Raw genomic sequence first — 21,629 nt, 5'->3', positions numbered from 1 at the left:
ATTGACAATTACTTAAAATATAACCCCTTAAAGGTACTTAAACATTTCAATATCAAAATATCAAATAACTATAATCGTCCTAAAATATCCATGTTTTCCGCGCCGATGGTTATTAAAATGTTATTGATATTTTGCCTTTTATGCCCAATGTTTCAGCAGAAAATCGAGAATTTATTCTCTGGCGTCTGTCCATAATAGTTTGTTCTGTTAGTGTTACCTAACACTTATATAGATTTTTTTTACAAAAGATGAAGATATTATTAAAATTCCACTGATGTAAAGACCTCCGGGTGCACCAGTGTGTGACCAGAAACCAGTGAGCGGTCTGACACGGACACAGAGTAATTCCCCGTGTTGATGACGAATGCAGATGGCTGCAAGAAAACATTGTTACCATGATACTTTCAAAAAAATTCTTCTGATGAAACAGGTCAGCAACCATAACATTCGAAATGGACATAAGAAGTTCTAGTGTATTTTACTTCATAAACACAAACTCCCTGCTATCAGTCTCATTCCATCCCTACCCCGAGCACCTGCTTACATTAGTTCCCCTCTCCCAAACCCCTTACTAACAAAGGGGTGCACGGGTGGCCCTGTCGTCTAAGGTGCGCTGTGCTGAGCAGATTTACGTGCCAGAGACTTTTGATCGTTGGTTAGAATCCTAGGTTCGCCCTGATTATGTTTCTATGTTTATCAGGGCTATATCCGTTCCCGTGGGTTTCCCTGCAAAAACCTGCATCACTTTCCACGTCAACCCGGTGATCGTGGGTGCGAATCCAAGATTCTCTCTGACTATGATGCTTTGTCATCCTTGTCTCCATCCCTGTGCGTATTGGTTTCATCAAAGTGGTAAATATCCATGACCTCCCCACTTCAAACTGACTTACTGTACAATTGTTTGTTTGTTTGTTCTTTAACGCCGTACTTAGCAATACTCGAGCTACATGACGGGGGTATGTAAATAATCGAGTCTTGACCAGACAATCGGATGATAAACATCATGAGCATCGATCTACGCTATTGAGATACGATGACACGCTTTAAACCAAGTCAGCGAGCCTGACCACCCTGAGTCGCCCCTAACGACAAGCAAAATCGCCCCTTAAGACAGGCATGGGTTGCTAAAGACCTTTTCTAACCTGGATCCTCACGGGTAGAACTATATATTGTCCAAAGTGGCGTTAAATTTTTACTCACTCCCTCACTCATGCACCGCATGGCTGCGTACCCCAACGTCCACCACGAGTACGTAATATTTTTACTTTGTTTCTTTTTATTTGTAAAGAAAAACTACAATTACAAAGAAAGACTATGCCATGTAACGCGCAGTGGAATTAGCAGTTAGTGTCAATAGCCATTTTAACTGAACTGATGGATACAAATAATTGTTAACGCAAATATAGCACATTAAATAACGACGACCATATGCTGTATGACACAACAAAAGCAGTTCTCAATTATTGCAATGCAGACATGGAAGGCTACATTATGTTGGTAAAGAACGCCTTGTTTTCAACACCGATGCTGTCGGAAGGTTTCTCCGCCATCTTGACACTTGTAACTTGGGGCATTGTTCCATTAGCGCTCCCGAGACTGGCGTAATTCCCTGTTTGGTCCTCGGGAAGTGCAGGTCCCCAGCTCTGAGTTGGACTGAACGCTTTAAGCTGTGTGACAAAAAAGCGAGTTAGATTGACCAGTGATTAATTATATAATGGTATGGCAGGTAAACGTGGATTGAAATTAAAAAATGATGCAGGCCTTGGATATCGATGTTTGGGCCCAAAAAAACAAGGATCAACATCGCGGAGATTCGACCGACGGACCTGGCTTGTCTAAGGGACGAAAGTATGCACTGAAAATTCTGGCGCTCTAAATCATGTTCTATAACTGAGTTACAGAATATACGCCATGGAGCAGGAAATTAGAAATGAAACAATGATGTACTATTTCATTGTCCTAATATGTCTTCTATTTGGGAATTTACGTGGATAAAAGGTGGATCAGTTTGCGAGAGTCATATGGTATATGTTGCTTCATTAAATATAAGTGACAAAACATAACACAACTATTTCTACAACCAGATACCTCCGCTAAAAGCCGGGCCAACTGTACGATTCCGACTACACCATAAGCATATGTCTATGAAACCACGTTCTGCATGATCTACTGTTATTTCTATATGTTGTGAATCATGAGATGAACTCAAGGCAAACTAGGAAAAATGTTGTTTATGTTAGGATTAAACCAGAGCATACAAAGTGATACTAATGCACAGTTCTTGTACTGAACATCGCCATTCAAACCTCAAGTTGAATACCAATATCGTTGGTGACTTACAAACGTGTTTACTTTTTCGAAAAATAGACATGTTCTACTGTCACATGACGACCTTGCGTCATACTTATGAATAAGGACTGAAAATAATATCCGCTGTCATCTTTATTTCAAAATTTCAAAGACAGATAGAAAAACCTGTAAATATGTAAATTAGGTTAGAGATTATGGTATCAAAATTCCAGCCACGGTGCGGCGGGCCACACCAAAAATGGGCCTCACACGTTGTAACCTTTTTGGGAATCGCACCCGAGTCTCCGGCGTTACGAGCCAACGCTTTAACAAGTTGTTAATAATATCATTACCATCCCTTTTCTGCACACTTGTATTGCCATGACCAGGAGTATCATAGCAACAGGGGCGACAACCATCCACCAGCCAATCCCCTCAGCCCACGGGGGGAACTTGTAGTCTCCATAGTTGGCCGGGGTGTACTGAGTGGCTGACACGATCAGGATGAACTTTTAAGGAAACAACACTCATAATTTTTATAACGTTATTGTCTTTTGTAACACGCTCAACAACCCTTGTTCATGGTATGAGATTAATTCTTTAAATCTCCACCTGAGTACTATTTTGAAAGTTCACCTAGAAGATATATTTTCATAGATCGTTTTCAAGAATGTTAGATATTTAGAAATGATATATTCCTCTGTAGTGACCATTATCGCGCGCAATTCAAGCTGTGGCAATTGGAATTTATCTGTAAAACAGATTGGAAACGTGGTGTATATCATTATGAAGAAATGCATATATGCTCAAAAAAATCCAATTCAAGCATTAGCAGCAGATATAAAACTACCTTGTTCATGTATATATTCAGTATTGACTATTCAAAGTATTGGATTCATAAAACATTAGCATTTTAGCATTATGGTAGCAGCAATTACAACCTTACAATGCTATGTAGAAGACTATATATTGTTCAAATGGGCGACTTTGCATGATATATATTGCTGAGGAAGTAAACAATACAAGAGTCCACAAGAGTTTCAGAGCTTACAATGATGACGACAGGAGTCAAGAAGACCCAGTTGATGACCCAGTAGGGGTTGGGCTTGTGGCCAATCATCATCTCGATGTCCTCCATGAACGGGAGGAGACTTCTCCTATTCCCACCTCGAGGCCAGAACCAGCCAACTAAAGCTTAAACGGTTACGACAAAGTAAAAAGGTTTCTCTTGTTGCAATGGTATGATACTGCCACCTACTGTATGATCCATGAGTTGGAAACTCGTGTACACAGATGCATGCAGTTGGAAACATCTATACCTTATTCGTTTTCTTGTAAAGAATCAGTCCACAGAAAATGGAAGCAACAAATTACAAAACGTACATTCACGGATCACTGTAAAGCGAGAGTCATCAGTGGGGCGTCTATGTCAAGGGCAGCAGTGAGTGAGAGGATTTGATCGGCATGGTGCTGAGGTTTAGACAAAATGGTGATTTTATTATGTGTTATAACATTTTAAACATAACTATATCAACATGTTAAACAAAGTGAGTGAGTGAGTATGGTTTTACGCCGCTTTTAGCAATATTCCAGCAATATCACGGCGGGGGACACCAGAATTGGGCTTCACACATTGTACCCATGTCGGGAATCGAACCTGGGTCTTCGGCGTGACGAGCGAACGCTTTAAACACTAGGCTACCCGACCGCCCCTATTAAACATAACTATATCAACATGTTAAACGTAATTATATCAACATGTTAAACATAATTATATCAACATGTTAAACATTATTATATCAACATGTTAAACATAATTATATCACCATGTTAAACATAACCACATCAACATCCAAAATTTATAGTAAATCATTTCAATCATGATTTAAGGATTAACAAATGGTGATGTCACGAGAAGTCTGTGAAATATATGACCGGTCTAAAAAAGTATACCTCCAAGCTGAACATGAAACAAGAAATGGATATTTGCTGTTGATACGGGTACAATAAGTTTGCAGTATTGTCCCCCTAGTAATGCTTTAATAAGGTCTCTCGGGGTGAAATAGCAGCATTCCAGTTTTAGAGAAGGTAACACTTCTATAGAAAAAAACACACTTCGTATTGCATTCGTATGGTATCTTTCAAAGATGGTAGATGAATTGTACACACTATTTGTAGACTTGTGGTTTATAACTTAAGAACCGTGGCCTCAGTTACGAAATGTCAAAATTATTGTCATGTATCTTAGAAGACCGATGTGACGTAAAGCATTAACTCCCTCACTCACTTAGAAGACGTAAAAGCTTTGGTACGAATCAACGTTAGAATCATAAACAAGTTTGATTGCAATATAGGAGTAAGACAAGGATGCATTTTAAGCCCTTTCCTCTTTTCTTTCGTTGTTAACGATTTAGCCATGGAAACAGAAGTTAAATGACAAAGTGGGGTACAATTACATCCCAATATTAAAAAGGTTTTATACTGATATTCGCTGATCGTATTGTAATGTTTTCTACTAGCACCATAACTGGATTACAGCCTCCAATTATTGTATTAATGTATTACAACAGTTTTCTGAATAGCCATGTCTAACAGTCGACATGGGAAAATCTAAGGTAATTGTTTTCAGAAACGGGGATATATTATCGAAACGACTGCAATTGTTAAAATAGCCAAAGTATTAGATGTTGCTACTGATAACAAATATCTGTGTTTCTTTTTCTCCAGCAAACTGTCATGGAATTTCCATTCAACACAAGCTGCTATCTAGGCGAAGAAGAACGTTCTTTAAAAAAACAAACATTGGTAATGTAAAAGATACATTTCTTATACAAACATCAATCCTATTTTGTTGCAAGGTGCTGAGGTACGGGGAATTACAAAATTAGACTTAATCGAAAGAAAAATGATTTGTTGATTTACACACCAAATGCAGTTGTGTACGGTGAATGTGGAAGACTTACATTGTTTGTACATGCACAAGTTAAAGTTAAAATGATTGTGTATTAAACATAGCACATATGCCTCCTTATACATGTACACAGATATCCAAGACAACTGTTGGACAGTTCTGGTCTCGTCTGAGAAGAACAAATAGCAATGAGTGAGTTTTGATTTTACGCCTCTTTAAAAACTTCATGGATAACGTTTGTAATGTTTTGGTCAAATCCAATTTTCAATTGTATACATTCTGTTTCCCGGCAGTTTAGATCAATCTTAATACAATCAGATGTTTTTCTCCGATACGACTCTGTCACGTGAGGTGAAACTTTTAAGCAGTTAATCGTAGAGGCTTCTTAATTCTCGATATGAAAGGGAACATAAACGGACAGTTCCGAATGAAGAATGAATGTATGAGTGGTTTGAGTTTGGCTTAAAACACCTTTCAACAGTTTTTTAGTTAAAGCATGACTTGACGTGATGCAGGTCGTAGAGGTCTACTACGTATACTTTGGTAAAACCTCGAAAAACAACCAGGGCGATTTATCCTTAATTAAGCGAACAAAGTTCGCTTGACGTGACCTTTTATGAGGGATCGTCAGATTTTGACGAAGGGAGATAGCACTTCAAAAACCCTGTTTTGTATAAACATCAGAACTATTTATTTTTTATATTCACTAAAGTGTTCAAGGCCCTATTTGTTCAAGAGTTGTTGTACTGGAGGAAAATGCAAGTACCCAAATAAATAAGGAGTAAACTACGTGTATTGAAATTCACAGTCCTCTTGGCTTGCATCTATGTTTGAGAAGATGGTAAGGAAGATTAACGTACGCAATAGTTATACTTACGATAGACATACATGAGACAAATTATCTCTGCCAGAGCCACCAGCATCAGGTTGTAGCTGCCACTGTACCAGTCCATCAGTGTCAACATGTAGATACCACCCTGGAGACACCATTGATTGACAAAGGATTGATAATGTTTTGAAAACTCTGCATTTTTGTTAGAATCGACTTCAATATGTTTTGCCTTGATGGCGGTATCAACGTAAAAACATATTGTGCATATTGTGTAAATCCGCGTGGAATATTTAAAGTCAGTTCTTATAATTAACAACTTTTGAACACGAGTCGTATAACGAATTTTGAAATATGAAGAGAAAGAACATGCTCCATTGTACCCCAAACGTTGTGAAATGAAGAAATCAAAGGCTGGAGCTGCCGGAATCTTCCCTCTTGTCCCACAGTCTTGTGGGTATATGTTTTGTCTCTCTTAATATGAAACGGTATCCTTTTTTCTTCTATTTCTTATTCAAGTGGGTGGAAAGTAGTGGGCTATTTGACCAGTATTAAACTGTCCTGAGACCACCCGTATGCCTGAAGCTGAAGTTAAACTTCCTGGCTCACGGAAACACCATTCCAAGAAACATAACGTTGTGTTGAGCCTGGGCACCTTGGTAAATTTGTGATGGTGTTTTACGAATGTTGAATCATACGAAACTTAGTTTTGTTTTTTCCTACCTTTGTAACTTGGGGCAGACCGAGTAGAAAGCCCATGAGACAGCAAATTGCAGTGAAGGGGGTTTTGTGTTTCCTCAGGAAACGTGGGAAGATGTCACTGACGCCGCTGATCAACGTCTCCATCATGACGAACTGAGGTTGTGACAGTTCACATATTCATCAAAAGGAGTCGCCACAAACATAATGAACTGGGAACATTATTTTATCCAGACACCAAATAAGACGACAATGTCTATGTAACGGGTACGTGTAGTTCAACCATAGTCTGCCATGTGTCCATCACGTAAATGTAATAGTAGTTAGGTGGGTTTATATGTTAGATACTTCCAGGAATAGGATTATGTCTATCATGTGATCACGTGAAGATCCGAGTTAAAATTGGTCTTGGGCAACCCATGCTTGTCGTAAGAGGCGACACAAGGGAGAGGGTTGTCAGGCTCGCTTACTTTGTTGATGCATGTCATCGTATCCCAATTGAGTAGGTCGATGCTCGTGATGTCACAACCTAGATTATCTGATCCAGACTCCATTATTTACATCCCGCAGTCATTTAGCTGGAGTATTGCTGAGCGCGGCGTTAAAGAATAACCAAATAAAGAAGTGTACAGTATTTCAGTTATATCTCTGCGGGTCAGCTTGATGCTTGGGAAGTCATGCATGTCATAGTTTTTAACAACTTTGGTGAAACCAATAAGCACAGGGATTATGGAGACAATGCTGACAAAGCATCATAGTAAGAGAGAATCTTGTATTCGAACCCACGATCACCCGGTTTGAATTATTACTTGACTGACACTTGACGTGAAAAGTAATCCGAAAGTGAAGCCGCCATATACCTGCAGTATTGCTGAGTGCGGCGTTAAAGAACAAACAAACATAGAATCGCAAACGTTCTGCGTCATTTGATTTGATCTTATATTCAGTTCACTTCTCACTTTATCACTGACATATCTTCAATTGCAACGCGAGATTAGACCAAACTCTCCAACTCGCTCTTTGCAATATTTACCTTAAAGATTTTCTATTTTCTTGTTTGGCAAACTATCCGTGGATTTTTCGGGGGATTTCTATGTAGATGTAAGGTAAGATTGAGTGTCCCACCTGAGTGCCAATGCCAATTGTCAGCAGCATGAAGAAGAACAGGAAGGCCCACAGTGGTGACACCGGAAGTTGCGCAATGCCTTCAGGGTATGCAATGAATGCAAGACCAGGCCCTGAAAACGTTTTGTTTTACTTGGTGGAGATTCAATCATACCAATAAGAGGATGTTTCGTTTACATTCTCCAAACATAATCAAAAGCTCTAATCGGCTTGGATTGGTAATCACCTTGATCGACCATGCTCTCCACGTCCTGGTTGGTGGTGTGCGCCATGAATCCCAGAAGGGAGAAGATGGCGAAGCCTGCGAACACACTGGTGGCACAGTTGATGATGGCGACAATGACAGCATCCCTTAAATCACAATATTTGTAAAAAGTAGAGAAAATATGTTTAATTAAACTCGGTTCATGTCATTGTTCATGTGATGGATAGTAATGAATGTATACAAAACGTTTAAGGCAGTATGTGGTGCTGCCAGGTTCTGATTTATGATGAAGATGATTGCTGATCTCCTTGTAGCGAACACACTGTTGGCACAGTTGACAATTAGAGCATCCCTGAATGCATATTGAATACGTGAAATGAGGTAAAAAGGAAAAAAATGCTTCTCTCTGAAATACACATAAAACACATACTTTTGTGAAATTGTGCATTAATTTGATAGTATAACAGAGACGGTACAAGAACTGATTTTATTAATTAGGTTAAAATTCCCCCAAACAGATGACCGTACCGTTCACAGTTGTTCTTAAACTTGTTGTAACTGGACATGGTCAACAGCGAACCGAATCCAGCTCCCAGGGAAAAAAAGATCTGAGTGGCTGCATCTCCCCATACCTATATAACAGTATTAGTAGATGAGAAAACAACGTTTGCATAACAATACTAGTAGATGAGAAAACAACGAATGCATATCTGCCTGTGTACAACATGAAATGTTAAAAGTGGTATTAAGTCAGAAACGATCGCTGGTCATGGATTAGCATATTCTCAAAATACATCCATGTGACAAGAACGTAAACGTTCACATGGTTTATGCAAAGTACATACACTGGCAGCGGACATTAAGGAGCGTGTTCAAGGGAAGCGTAATTATATTCGTATATTGTACATAAGTTTCTACTATTATTTACAGATGGGTTTATGATGTTGCTGATTTTACCAATTGTTACGTGTCGAATCCCAAATTTAAACAATAAGTTTATCCTGAGTGAGTGAGTGAGTGAGTATGGTTTTACGCCGCTTTTAGCAATATTCTAGCAATATCACGGCGGGGGACACCAGAAATGGGCTTCACACATTGTACCCATGTCGGGAATCGAACCCGGGTCTTCGGCGTGGCGAGCGAACGCTTTAACCACTAGGCTACCCGACCACCCCTGTTAATCCTGAAATCTGTAAAACCAACAAACAACCAACAAATGGTATACAATCAACGATTGTAATACAAATGACTACACAGCAATTACAATGGCAAATACAACATAGTTGTTGTACAATATTCAGTGACAGTATAAAATGTGATAGCAGTGGAAATGACAAGGACAAGAATAATAATCACCTCACCGCAAATATGGTCAAGCCTTGGAAATAGGCCTAGGCTGGGAATCCGGTGTGATAAGTGATCTTCACAACTAATCATTGTCCAAATACAATGTAATAAACTGAATCTCAATAGAAACAATGCCATACAGTTACAATTATTGTTTAACAATATATTACACTGCCACACAACAATTTATCCCTTTGGAGAATGAAAGTTTGATCATCATGAGAAATGTTTACAAAAATGCAAATCGTGTTTGCAGTCAGAACTAATCACATCTAACTCACTCGTGGCAATACATCAGCAATAACGTTGTCTTTGCATTTGATATGCTTGGTGTCTGAATCAAATTCTTGCAAAGACAGGCTGCATCACATTAGACGTTGTTGTGTTTTTCTTCTTCTTACGAAGAAAAGTCAGTGGAATGTGATCGGTGTATACTTGAATCGGAAACAAACTAGTACCCAAGAATACTTCAAATTGTTGCAAAGCTAACAACAGAACAAGAGTTTCTTTTTCAATAATTTCTCTGATGTTTGTGATCAAAGCCTGATGCGTCTTCCTGTAATAGGACAGCTCCAGCGTCAGTGTCAGTAGCACCTACTGTCAGTGTGAAACATTTTTCAAAGTTGGCTGGAGAATAGGCAGAATCAAGAGAATGGCCTTCGTTTTCTCAAAAGCAGACAAACAATTGATGTCCCAAACAAATTTCACCTTTTTGTGAGAGTGGCTGCTACATGTGAGAAATGTTGACAAAATCTGCGGTAATAACCAGCAATGACAATAGTTTCCTTTTTGTTTTCTGGAACTTGGAATTTTGAAATAGCTCCCACCTTTGCTTGTACGGTCCGTACCTGACCTTGACGTAACTTAGCATGAAAGTTAACTTAATATTCCGAATTGTTTAGCCTAGGTCTGGCATAGTCAGCAATGCCATCAAACTTGACAAAGTCACAATTCTCATCAGTATCACACCCTGATACAATATCCACATGCAAAATAGTGGCAACACACTGAGTAGGTAGCTACATTGTCATTTCTTTCTTCCATGATACTTTCTAATCATATTAGCATGACAAAGCTGTGTCCTTTTACTACGGTCAGGTGTTTGTACAACATAGTCAGTACCACTGCCTTCCTGTCAATAACATATGGACCGTGGTACTTAGCACGTAATGGTTGACCTGGGATTGGCAAGACTGACATTTCTCTCTTCATACTTTTTGTCATAATGCGCTTTCGTATTGTCCTGGTATCCTTCTAGTTATCCATAGCAACTTAACAAGGTTTTGATTGCATGTCCGACAGAGAACTCATTTGTGTAAGAGATTGAAAAAGCGGGCTGGCAATTATACCATCGAGAAGTGGCACGGAATTCATGATCACATTGTCTGGTCACACTGTTTAACACGCAACCATTAGAGTGACATTCCGTACAATCCTAGATATGTCCTACATGTAGACGTTTTGTTCTTATGCTAAAAGATGACTACCCGAACATAATTAGCATTCGTGTGCCATTCAAAGGCATTTTCCAAACCCATCAAATGTTACAATCAGTAAGTGTAGTGTTACCACAATATATCTATATAGATCCATAATTTCTATTAAAATTTGAAAGTGACACTAATTTTCGTTCACAAAGGGAGATAACTTAGGAATTGTAAAGTTATGTTGTCTCATGGAACACGCCACAAATTAACGTCAACATACATACAATGTAGTCCTTTTCTATCCTTTTAAGTTATGAAGAGCTAATAAACTGATTTGTCTGATTCGATTTAAATCTGGCTGAGGAGCGAAATATCTACATTGTAAATGTGTGAAATATATTCCCGAACGTAGTTCGATGACGTTAGGCTTGTCTGACAGCATTGATGAGGGTCATTTGAAAGTATATCTCCGGTGACCTTGTTCTTTACATTGATTTCATTGTCTGAATGGGCTCAAGTATCTATATTTTTTAAATATAATACGGGTAAATGTAGACTTAATTTTTAAAGGTCAATATCAATTATTATTTTAAAATGAGTTCACTGAATGCATAATTCAAAGATTATTGTGATAAAATATCTATTATATATTAATGAGCAAATCTCATTCAATCAACATTTTCTGCGAAAATATATTGGAAAATTGATTTTGGACAATGTTCAAAATATGTTACTCTTTGATGGCATTTTAAACCCAAAAGAGTTTTAAACTTGATTTTTCTAATCGCCAATTTCGAAAATAGGACACAAATATATGTGCTTTACTGTTACTGTTACAATATCAATAAATTGCTATATTTAATGGAATACATCTATGCCGTTAATCGCCTGTTTTTAAAGAATGCAATTATTCACCAGACAATATTTTATCACGTGTTTTCAAATATTTGTCTTTCAATGATATTGATAACATAGGTGATGGTTTTAAAACGAAACAAAATACACTTACGTTTCCTAGAAAATATACTCTTTATACAAATATACTATATACACATATTTGATCACATGTATTTCCTTATTAAATCAAAAAATACTGTACTGAATAGTTAATATTCAATTGTCAATCGTCCCACACCATTTTAGATGTAAAACCTGATGGAAAACGCTTAGGTTTTGCATCTCGTCACATGTGCAGAAAAATATGATTTAATAAAATGCGAAGAAAGACTAATGCATTGTCACAAATGCGATCCAGAAAATATAACAGAGGAAATCGGTGCTTTACGAAAACTGTAACATTGAGCAAGGTTTCGTCGGGCGAACAGAAAGGGAAACCACTCTCAGTTAGAGAATGAACTAAGATAAGCTGCCATTGAGTTATAAATAAGGTCACGGTCATTACTATAGCATGCCAACACCTTCCGTTTTTATCCTTTTCAAAATTATCGAAAAGGTGTATTGATGCACACTTCTTCAACAAGAACTCGGGTAGAATTATATTGTAAGCTTTCGATTCTATAGTTATGTGGATCGCTGTTGCGATTAAGAACATTTCCGACTTGAAATCTTTTATGCGGTCGTCGTGTTTTAGAAGTGTCAGTTTGAATCACACAATTTTACATAAATGAAATCAATATTGGAACGTAAGGCAGATTATTTGTTTAAAAAATATCTATGGCAAAGTATTCCACAATCTTGGATAACGATAAAATAAACTTGCGACAGGTATGGGGCTATTTTAGTTTTAAGACAATCTTACGATACCTTAGGGCTACGATAATTTCGAAAATAGGCTTCGATAGCCTACGATTTCCTTACGATAACTTTACGATAATTTTAGGGCTACGATCGTTTCGAAAATCTAGGACCTGAGCTGTAATTTTTCGTAAAGGAATGGCCTCTGGAAACTTTATGGAAGCAATTTTTTGCAAAGGTCAGCCGAATTAGGCCGAAAGAAATGGGACAGAATGGGACACTGAATTCTCGGTCTTCCCCTGTAAATTAACTCACTGCTCCCTACCCAGAACTGGTTTCTCAACAGCCAAACTGTCAGATTTCTGATTATCCTCGAAACGTTAGACAGGTCAGGAGAATCTGAACGTAACATAATTTAGTGAGAAACCATCAAACAACCAACAAATGGTGAACAATCAACAATTGTATTTCAAAATTAACTGGGTTTACATATCTATAGAAATGACTACACAGCAATTACAATGGCAGTACACAAAAGAGGGGTAGTACAATATTCTATGACAGTTTAAAATGTGAGAGCAGTGGAAAGAAAAATAATCACGTCGCCCTAACAGTTGTCAAGCTTCCGAGATATGTCAAGGCTAGGAATCCTGTGTGAAAAGTGATCTTCACACGAAAGCTGGTCTTGATGTAATGTCAGATGAAATGTCAGATGAAATTTGAGATGAGATAGACTTTATAAGTGAAGCGGGCGCGTGTCTAACTCGCTTCCAGCACTTTCTTCACAGTGCTAGACCAGTATAACGCTTGACATCCACCCATGCCATTGCGGAGGTTTATAGATAATTCGAACATCTAAATATAATACGTTCTCACCACTACTTACAATAAATAGTACTACATTCTTGACCACTAATCATTGTCCAAATACAATGCTGTGAGCTTCAGTTTTCGTGCTGTGGGAAGATGTTTACCTAAAATCCTATTCTATCAGATGTGACACGAAAAAATGCTGATCAGAGAATGCATATCTGTATAGTAGTGTACACTTGTCCAGGTAAAACATGTCATCGATCTCAATTGCGTGGATAGATGCTCATGATGTTAATCACTGGATTATCTGATCCAGACTCGATTATTTACACAGACCGCCTCATATAGATGTAATATTGATGAGTGCGGCGTTTAACAACAAACAAACATAAAAAACTATTATAGTCAACAAAATTCAGTTAGACCCGATATAATATAAACCTCTTTACCTTAGCCTCCTTCAGCCTGTGGACCTGTGGGGTCATGTAGAATGTAATGCCCTTCTCGCATCCCTCCAGAGTCAGGCCCCGGACCAGCAAGACCACCAGGATGATGTAGGGAAAGGTTGCAGTAAAGTACACGACCTGGGTTGGAGAGAGGGACCTTTTTCAAATATGCCTGTATGCTGACCATGGTATGGATCAAACAGCCAGCTTGAGTATTTAATATATCAGCAGCCACATTTCCATTTGTTATCCTAAAAAGTGCGATATGTGACTCCCATTTAGATAATAACTCGAGTAGAAGGGTTCTTAAGAGGAATTCCAACACATATAAACCGCCAGAAAGCCAAACGTGATGAACTCTCCATTATTTTATTTGCTGCAAGAAACCAAACCTTGCCAGATGTCTTTATTCCCTTCATGATACAAGCGAAGATGATGAGCCAGGCAACCACAAGACAAGCAGCATTCTTCAGACTAATGTTTCCCATATCTCCAAACCCATCCGCTTCGTGAAGACGGAGGACATGCCGCCTTGAAAATACAGTAATACAGAGACGGCTTCATAGTATGATAAAATGGATTGATGAACGGATGACTTGAACAATATATAGTATCATCTGCTTGGGAGAAGGGTGTGTGTGGGTGGTTAGGGGATGTTGACTTTCAGTGGGCAATGTGTTTAAGAAAATTAAATCTATTGTGTCCCCAGTAGTGTTCAAATGAATATGGAAATGATCCCTTAATGTGTGAATGCATGCTTGTGTGGCTGTCGTGATCGAGCGCCTGTCTCAGTGTAGCTGACATGATAAACACATACCGAAGACCTTGCAATATATAGATTTTATATGTGTTCATGCCGAAGTGTCACAAATGTATGTCTACACAACTAAAGCGAGAAACCCTTTTCATAATCGCAGAATCCATTGTACGATTAAGACTACCATCATAAGCATGTGTTTATGAATTCCTATCAAAGAGTGATTATACCACTGTCCGTGAAAATGTCTTGCCCTCCCGTGGCACATGTAACAAACACATGCAAAGGCATGTAATAAAACACTGGAACATATGGTACAAGTCAAACAGACAACTGCTTCTTATTGGTCTCTGAAATGGCTCCACGTGTATCCCATAAAACATTTTAGAAGCTTCACGAAGACCTCGTATGTTGTAACCCTGATCAAACAACTTTTAAGCAAGAGTCAGATCACTCTCTTGATATCTTCGTAAAAAAACGCATGCACAATTGTACCTCAAAATGTAGACCACAAAGGATGCAACTGCAGGAATATTACTCTACATAAAGGGAAAGTTGACTATTTGAAAGTTGACGTCATCAACAAGAAATATTATAAAAGTGGTAATACTAACTCCCAGTACTCAGCACTGGGCGAAGTGTATCGTATCCGACATTCCTTTGTGGCGTCATTTAAGACCATGGAAGAGTTGAGCTGCGTGAAGTCGGTGAAGGTGTTGTTGAACATGATGGAGATGCGACCGAGGAGAGAAAGTACACAGTCCTTGTTGTACAGCTCAGCTGGAACATCAATACTATTGTCAGGATTGTATTGGTTCAATCTCATTAAAATCAGATCTTAGTTCTCGCTATCGCTAAACAAAGATCTGAGGACATACCATTACGGGAATGACCTTTCAACCGACTGATCAAAGCGTCACTTACCAGATCATGAAAGTGACAGTCGGAATATGTTTTCTAATCATGCAACGTCGAAAACGTTAAAACGGGATATTTCGAACGACAGTTACAACCCGTACGACTGATTCCGTTACAATTATTGTCTGTCTCTGGCTTCCGTGGGAAAAACATTTCAACGGAGGGGGCGTTGCACAGTACGTGGGGAGTACTGCCATACAATCTCTACCATATATTAGACATTCCGGAATGTTCGTTTGTTCAGTTTTCAAAATTTTAATCTTGAGACCTGTGTCAACATATTTTTCAAACGTAGTCTGAAATGGACGTCGCCAGGTTAAAACGAGTTCCGTAAAGCTCGAGAAAGCTGCTTTCTCATTGGCTGATATCGACTTCTTGTTATTCGCTTCAGTGATCGGTCAAAGTTCGCGTTAGGTCGTTCTGACGTTTTCTAAAGTGTGACTTTAAAATCTAGGTATTTGACTTCCTTCACGTCTCCTGTCACATACGTAGTTACAAGATGTATATCTTGTTAAACATACAGGACAGCATATCCATTTTTGAGGTTTCATTCATCGTATGAAGAGGCGGGTAGCTAGTCCTGCAGGAGTTGGTGTTCCAGGGATTGTCACACGACTTCCAGGGAACTGAGCCATCCAGATTGACGAAGCTGACAAACATGTAGTAGATGGCGTACGAGATGATGACGTTGTAGTAGATGCACACCATGCCATTGATAGTCACCATAGCAACCCCGATACCTGGAACATGATGAAAACAGACGTGATGTACTCAAGGTTCATATGACCAGTGAAACATCCTGTCTTGTGATATGTTCATGCAGTTTATCTTCGTTAGTTTTTAGGGAATATTTTTACATAAAAAGCCAACAATGTTTCAAACAATAATTATGTAACAACTAATCGATCTAATACGAACGTACCCGTGAAGATTCCGGGGTAGAATGGGTCTTCAGCAACCCATGCTTTCCGTAAAAGGCGACTATGCTTGTCGTAAAAGGCGACTAACGGGATCGGGTTGTCAGGCTCGCTGACTTGGTTGAAGCATGTCATCGATTCCAATTGCGTGGATCGATGCACATGATGTCAATCACTGGATTGTCTGGTCCAGACTCGATTATTTACAGACTGCCGTCATATAGCTGGAATATTGCTGAGTGTGGCGTTAAACAACACACCAAACCAAAAACTAATACGAACGTATGGTATGATGAAATGAAATTATGGAGCAAAGTGTGATCTGGCGGAATGTGTGTCCATCCATCAAGACGACCGATGACCATTGCGAATACGACCAAAAACCTGGTAAGTCTTGTCTCCATCACATGAAGGATCCCGACATGTCTGGACAACTGCTGACTGCTTTGACAACGATGATACTAACCATGGAACGCCGGGCTGACCTTCCACACTGTGATCGGCCCCTCGGAGGCGAACTGACCCAACGCCAGCTCCAGGAAGAATAACGGCAGACCAGCAACCACCAACATGATGACATACGGGATGAGGAACGTGGCTGTAAAAGTAGGATCGGGTGAACTTACGTAAAGGACACTTGACACTGGTTGTTTCACATGGGGTCTCTATAGGGGCGGTTCTCTCATCCCGCCAGACACACCGGTTCGATTCCCCACAAGGGTCCAATGTATGAAACGTATTCTTGGTGCCGTGCATGTATATAAATAACATCGCCCGTAAATTCATAATAGTCCTTGTCAGTGTATATTTATTGTGGGAACTTGTGGTTGAATTCTGGTGTAATTACAATATTTGTCACTGAGGTGAGATTTTTTCCAGACGAAACTATTCTATTGGTAATTATTAACATAGAAATACCTTTTTAACCTCCAGTGACGTCAGCCTAATTATGTTTCAATCAGGTTAAATCTCATATACGGGGATTTTACAGTATCCTTAATTACCACCGCAAATAGGTGCAGAAAGGTTGGTTCGGCCTTATGCAATACCCACTCACGACTATATCCCTGGGATTCTATTTAGACAAGCCCCGGAGATATTGTAAAATGTCCGCAGTACCGAAATTATGTAAATTCAAACGAATAATGTCTTCAAGTGAGACCGCCTCATCTGTTTCATATTTAGATCTATGTATAAATATTCTCCACAAGACTATGACAAGAGGGATGGCTTCAACTTTCCCTTGATGTCGAGCAATATTCCTCCAGCTCAAGCCCTTGGTGTCGACATTTCACAACCTTTTACGTATAATCGACCACAGTCGGAATCGTACAGTAAACTCTGTTTTGGGCAGAGATTTCTTATGCATATGCAAAGGATTTGTCGCTTTATTCTATATATGTCAGTGGATCAAGCTTGCAACCTTCGTTTATGAAGCCTGTGAGTGACCCATCGGGCAATAGAGGCGTTGATAAACCACCTTGCGTTAATGATTCGCTTTTTCCAAGTATTTTTTATTCAAGCAAACATATTTTACGTCCGTTTCCTAAGGTTCATGGAAAGTAGGTTTGAAACATGAAATTGTAAAGATATGTTGTTTGAGACGTCACTGTTTTATCCCTCGGATGACGGTTTTAAATCTCATAAAATCCACCGGAAATTGTCTATCCTACACTCATCGTTTACAAGGTTTATACATCATGCTTGGTTTCACATGAACGCTGACCTCCTCCATTCCTGTAGCAGAGGTAGGGAAACCTCCAGACGTTTCCAAGACCAATGGCGTACCCCAGACATGACAGGAAGAACTCGAACCTGCCTCCCCAAGACCCTCGCTCCTCCTTCTCCTTGACATACACAAATTGATAAACTGACACGTATATAAAGAAATGCGGATGCATACGAAGCTAATAGGTATGACAAATTGTGAAACAATTATAGTCATCTTATTATATTTGAATTGAATTCCAAAATTTATTAAGAGAGTATCAAAATTTCATTCAAATGGCACAATAAACAGTAAGAACTGACATTCAAAAACATAAAAGAGACGAAATAGTTAGCTGGAGGCGTGGTGACTAGTGTTTAAAGTTGTATTATTTTGTTAATTGAAATCCAAAATGATTAAAAGAATATCAAAGTTTCATTCAATTGCCACAATAAACAGTAAGAATAGACATTCAAATTAAACTAGAATGACAATCATTAAACCAGAAATGAACATATGTTTCCTTATCAAGGAGGCTTGAGACGTGACACTTCTGGTAGAATTCCTACTGCAGTAAACATAAACCGAACAGGTGCACATAAAATCACACGCTTTTAAAACATTGCATGCTTTTATTGAAGTACTGCATTATGCAAGTGTTTTGTTTTTTATGAATCTATACGTAACACAATTCATTGACAAACAAGCCTTCTGTGGAATTCCGTAATTTCATTGGAATTCAAGCAGAATCTATCCCTCAGCGCGATGGGTCCCTCTGCCGATGTTCACGGTGTGTCGGGCCTTTACGCTTACCGCGATCGTGGCGCCCTTCAAATGGTTTGCCTGGTCAACGTCCATGGTTGCTTCTTCTTAGTTGTTTAACGCCGCACTCAGCAAAATTCCAACCTACTGTAAATAATCGAGAATCTGAACCAGACAATCCAGTAATTAACATCGTCCCAGGCAATTGGGAAATGATGACATGCATCAACCAAGACAACGAGCTTGACTACCTGATCCCGTTAGTCACCTCATATGACAAACATGGGTTGCTAAATACCAAGATCTCGATAAGTACACAGTCTATATCCCCTTTCACCTGCTGCTTGTTGACAGAGAATAGGAGTTAAGCGGTGTGCGGTGTGATGTCTCTAGCGTCTCTAGCGTGATTAGTAGTTACTAGTCAATCGATACCGTTAAAATGGCGGGAGATCTCGCGGAACGGAATATAGACGGTTGATATGTTGAAATTATTTGCAACCTGTTGTTAGTTCTCGGACCTAATCATGACTATGGCTTGCCATTTGAGCGATACTGTCATGTGTTGTCTCGCCATGATGACCACTGTTTGTTTCGCATCAATGTCTCACGGTATTATATTACATAAGATGCGGGTTGCACGGTCATTGAAACATACTCTTTCGGCGAATACGTCACAGTTAAGTATACTATGAAGTTGTTTCCTGATTTGCTAAATCAAAAATAGTTGATATGTCTCAGAAGTCAAATGACAAACGAGAGGGGAGAGGGGACGGTTGGGGTGCCGTGTCAGACCAAAATACGTTTAAAGAACGTGCTTGTTGTTACCTTGTCTGGAGCTCAGCATTAAGGGAAGAAACCAGGGACCGGTTGGTTCGGGGTCTGTATATTGTGTTGTGAGTTAGTTGTTCATGTTAAACTGCAGCATTGTATCTCATTGGGCAAACAATAAAAGATCTGGCATTAGTAAAGAACTAGTACAAACAGCCCACCCACTCACCCACACCCACACCTCACTAACTATAGAAGTTCAGTAAGATTGTTAGCTAATGGTGTGTAACGGTTAACTGTGTAAGATGTATTGCCCAGTTGGTACTTTGTCGCACTACATGTACGTAAACAAATCAACTCGTATGAACATTATCAGAAGTAAAAAACTTTTTATATATACGATAGATATATTCCTGGAATATGTAAAATAGAATCAGGACAAATGATATTTTCAGCATGTTGACTAATAACTCATATCCGTAACGCAAGGAACAACGGAAACAGTTTTCTTTCAGGTTAAGGAAAGAACTGAATGCTCATATCAAATCGTTCAGGCTGAATATTACTTACAAAGTGCTCTACTCAACGCTACAAAGTGGTGCTAGTTGCTGTTTTCAATTGGATTAAGGTAAGGATATGTATCATTCCACTGGGGATGGGGTTGGGGGGGGGGGGGGGGGGTTGGGGGGGGGGGGGGGGGGGAGTCGCACTGATATTGAGTCGCATTTTTGGCTATGGGTCAGCAGTCGTATTAATTTGGAGAAATAATTTCCAGATTTACAGCATAACAAGGACATGTTATTATTTGAGTTGGAGTTTAAAAGAGTGTTGAGTAGACTCACCTTCCTCGTCACAGCTTCACCGTAGAGACCTGGAACTACTGCACTCACGGGTGCTTCTTTCTCCGGGTCAGTGAAACCTTGCCGTGTTCGGTGATGGAATTTTTCATACCTGCACAAAGCATGCTGTCGTAATCCAATGCACACTCACGTCTGGTTTACCGAGTGTGTTACAGGCGTGCGTGGCTATGTGAACGCTGTACTTATGAATAAAGTTTTGATATGCCATGACCATGTTGAAATGTTCCAGAAGTGGGCTGTGAGTTCATTATGATGGTCAAGCGCTGGATGGAGGCATAAGCTAGATATGGATTAACCATACACCCTAATTTATATTCAAGGAAGGACTCTCGTCATACTCACAGAATGTATTGGAGACAAATGGAATTAATACTGTAGCATGTCAATAAGCAAAAACTCAAAGGATTTGCTTGAAGTTTTGCAATGTAGACAATACCAAGTCAAATTCTGTCATTTCAACATTTCAACATTCCATCCTATACACAACTATTCGCCTATCCCACACGACATTCCTTGATGCATGGAGTATTTGTCACAAAACGCGGTGACCATAGATATAGTTACATCTCCATCTTCGAAGATTCAGGACAACTTGTCAAATATAGAAGCAAATGTCAACTGAAGTTCAATGTGTGAAATGCTGGACTTCATCACTGATGACAATCACATAGCCAGTTCCCCTCCACTAAACCCGTGAAGATTCGGGGTAGAATAGGTCTTCAGCAACCCATGCTTGCCGTAAAAGGCGACTATGCTTGTCGTAAGAGGCGACCAACGGGATCGCGTGGTCAGGCTCGCAAACTTGGTCGATGCATGTCATCGATCCCAATTACATATTTCATCAGTAATCAAATTAAACATTTTTTTAATTTGCTTATATTCAATGAATGGTCAACAATGACAACATCTTAAAGATTACAGGTAATATGGCTCAATTCCACACACTACACTCGACACTTGTGATTGTAGCTTGGATGCTCATGTTCACTAAAAATATTTGAAATTGTTTGTTTCCATAATTTAAATTAACCCAGTACCCCGTGGCTGTGTGTTGCAGTTGCTTGTACAAACTGATGTGTACAATTCGGCATTCACACCCATACAACTCGGATCTCGCGAGATCTCTGACTAAAAGCCGGAATCCCGGTTGCCG

The 21,629-nt window shown here is 39.3% G+C and overlaps 1 protein-coding gene across 1 annotated transcript; it reads right to left on the bottom strand.

The window, feature by feature from the left end:
* Positions 1-1,484: 1,484 nt before the first annotated feature.
* Positions 1,485-18,944, bottom strand: LOC139449951 (sodium- and chloride-dependent glycine transporter 1-like). Its single transcript, XM_071231566.1, has 15 exons — positions 18,900-18,944; positions 18,105-18,225; positions 16,845-16,976; positions 15,983-16,201; positions 15,158-15,323; positions 14,179-14,317; positions 13,790-13,924; positions 8,587-8,690; positions 8,080-8,204; positions 7,854-7,966; positions 6,753-6,884; positions 6,078-6,177; positions 3,341-3,483; positions 2,643-2,798; positions 1,485-1,667 (listed from the first exon to the last, which is right to left on the bottom strand). Exons 1-15 carry the CDS (start codon positions 18,942-18,944, stop codon positions 1,485-1,487), a joined length of 2,013 nt encoding a protein of 670 aa, XP_071087667.1.
* Positions 18,945-21,629: the final 2,685 nt, after the last annotated feature.

The sequence above is a fragment of the Haliotis cracherodii genome, unplaced genomic scaffold (genome assembly GCF_022045235.1).
Source record: "Haliotis cracherodii isolate W230 unplaced genomic scaffold, xgHalCrac1.p SCAF_8, whole genome shotgun sequence".
NCBI classification, from domain to species: Eukaryota; Metazoa; Mollusca; class Gastropoda; order Lepetellida; family Haliotidae; genus Haliotis; species Haliotis cracherodii.
Note: the sequence above shows the minus strand (reverse complement) of the source record. Positions and strands in the feature narration are given on the sequence as shown.

What these genes read in the sequence shown, in the direction of transcription:
- LOC139449951 (XM_071231566.1), bottom strand. Translation starts at nt 18,944, where the DNA reads ATGGACGTTGACCAGGCAAACCATTTGAAGGGCGCCACGATCGCG. An exon ending in TGAAGGGCGCCACGATCGCG is followed by an intron (nt 18,226 to 18,899) that starts GTAAGCGTAAAG and finishes GTGTATGTCAAG; the next exon opens with GAGAAGGAGGAGCGAGGGTC. An exon ending in TTGTCTCATGTATGTCTATC is followed by an intron (nt 3,484 to 6,077) that starts GTAAGTATAACT and finishes TAACCGTTTAAG; the next exon opens with CTTTAGTTGGCTGGTTCTGG.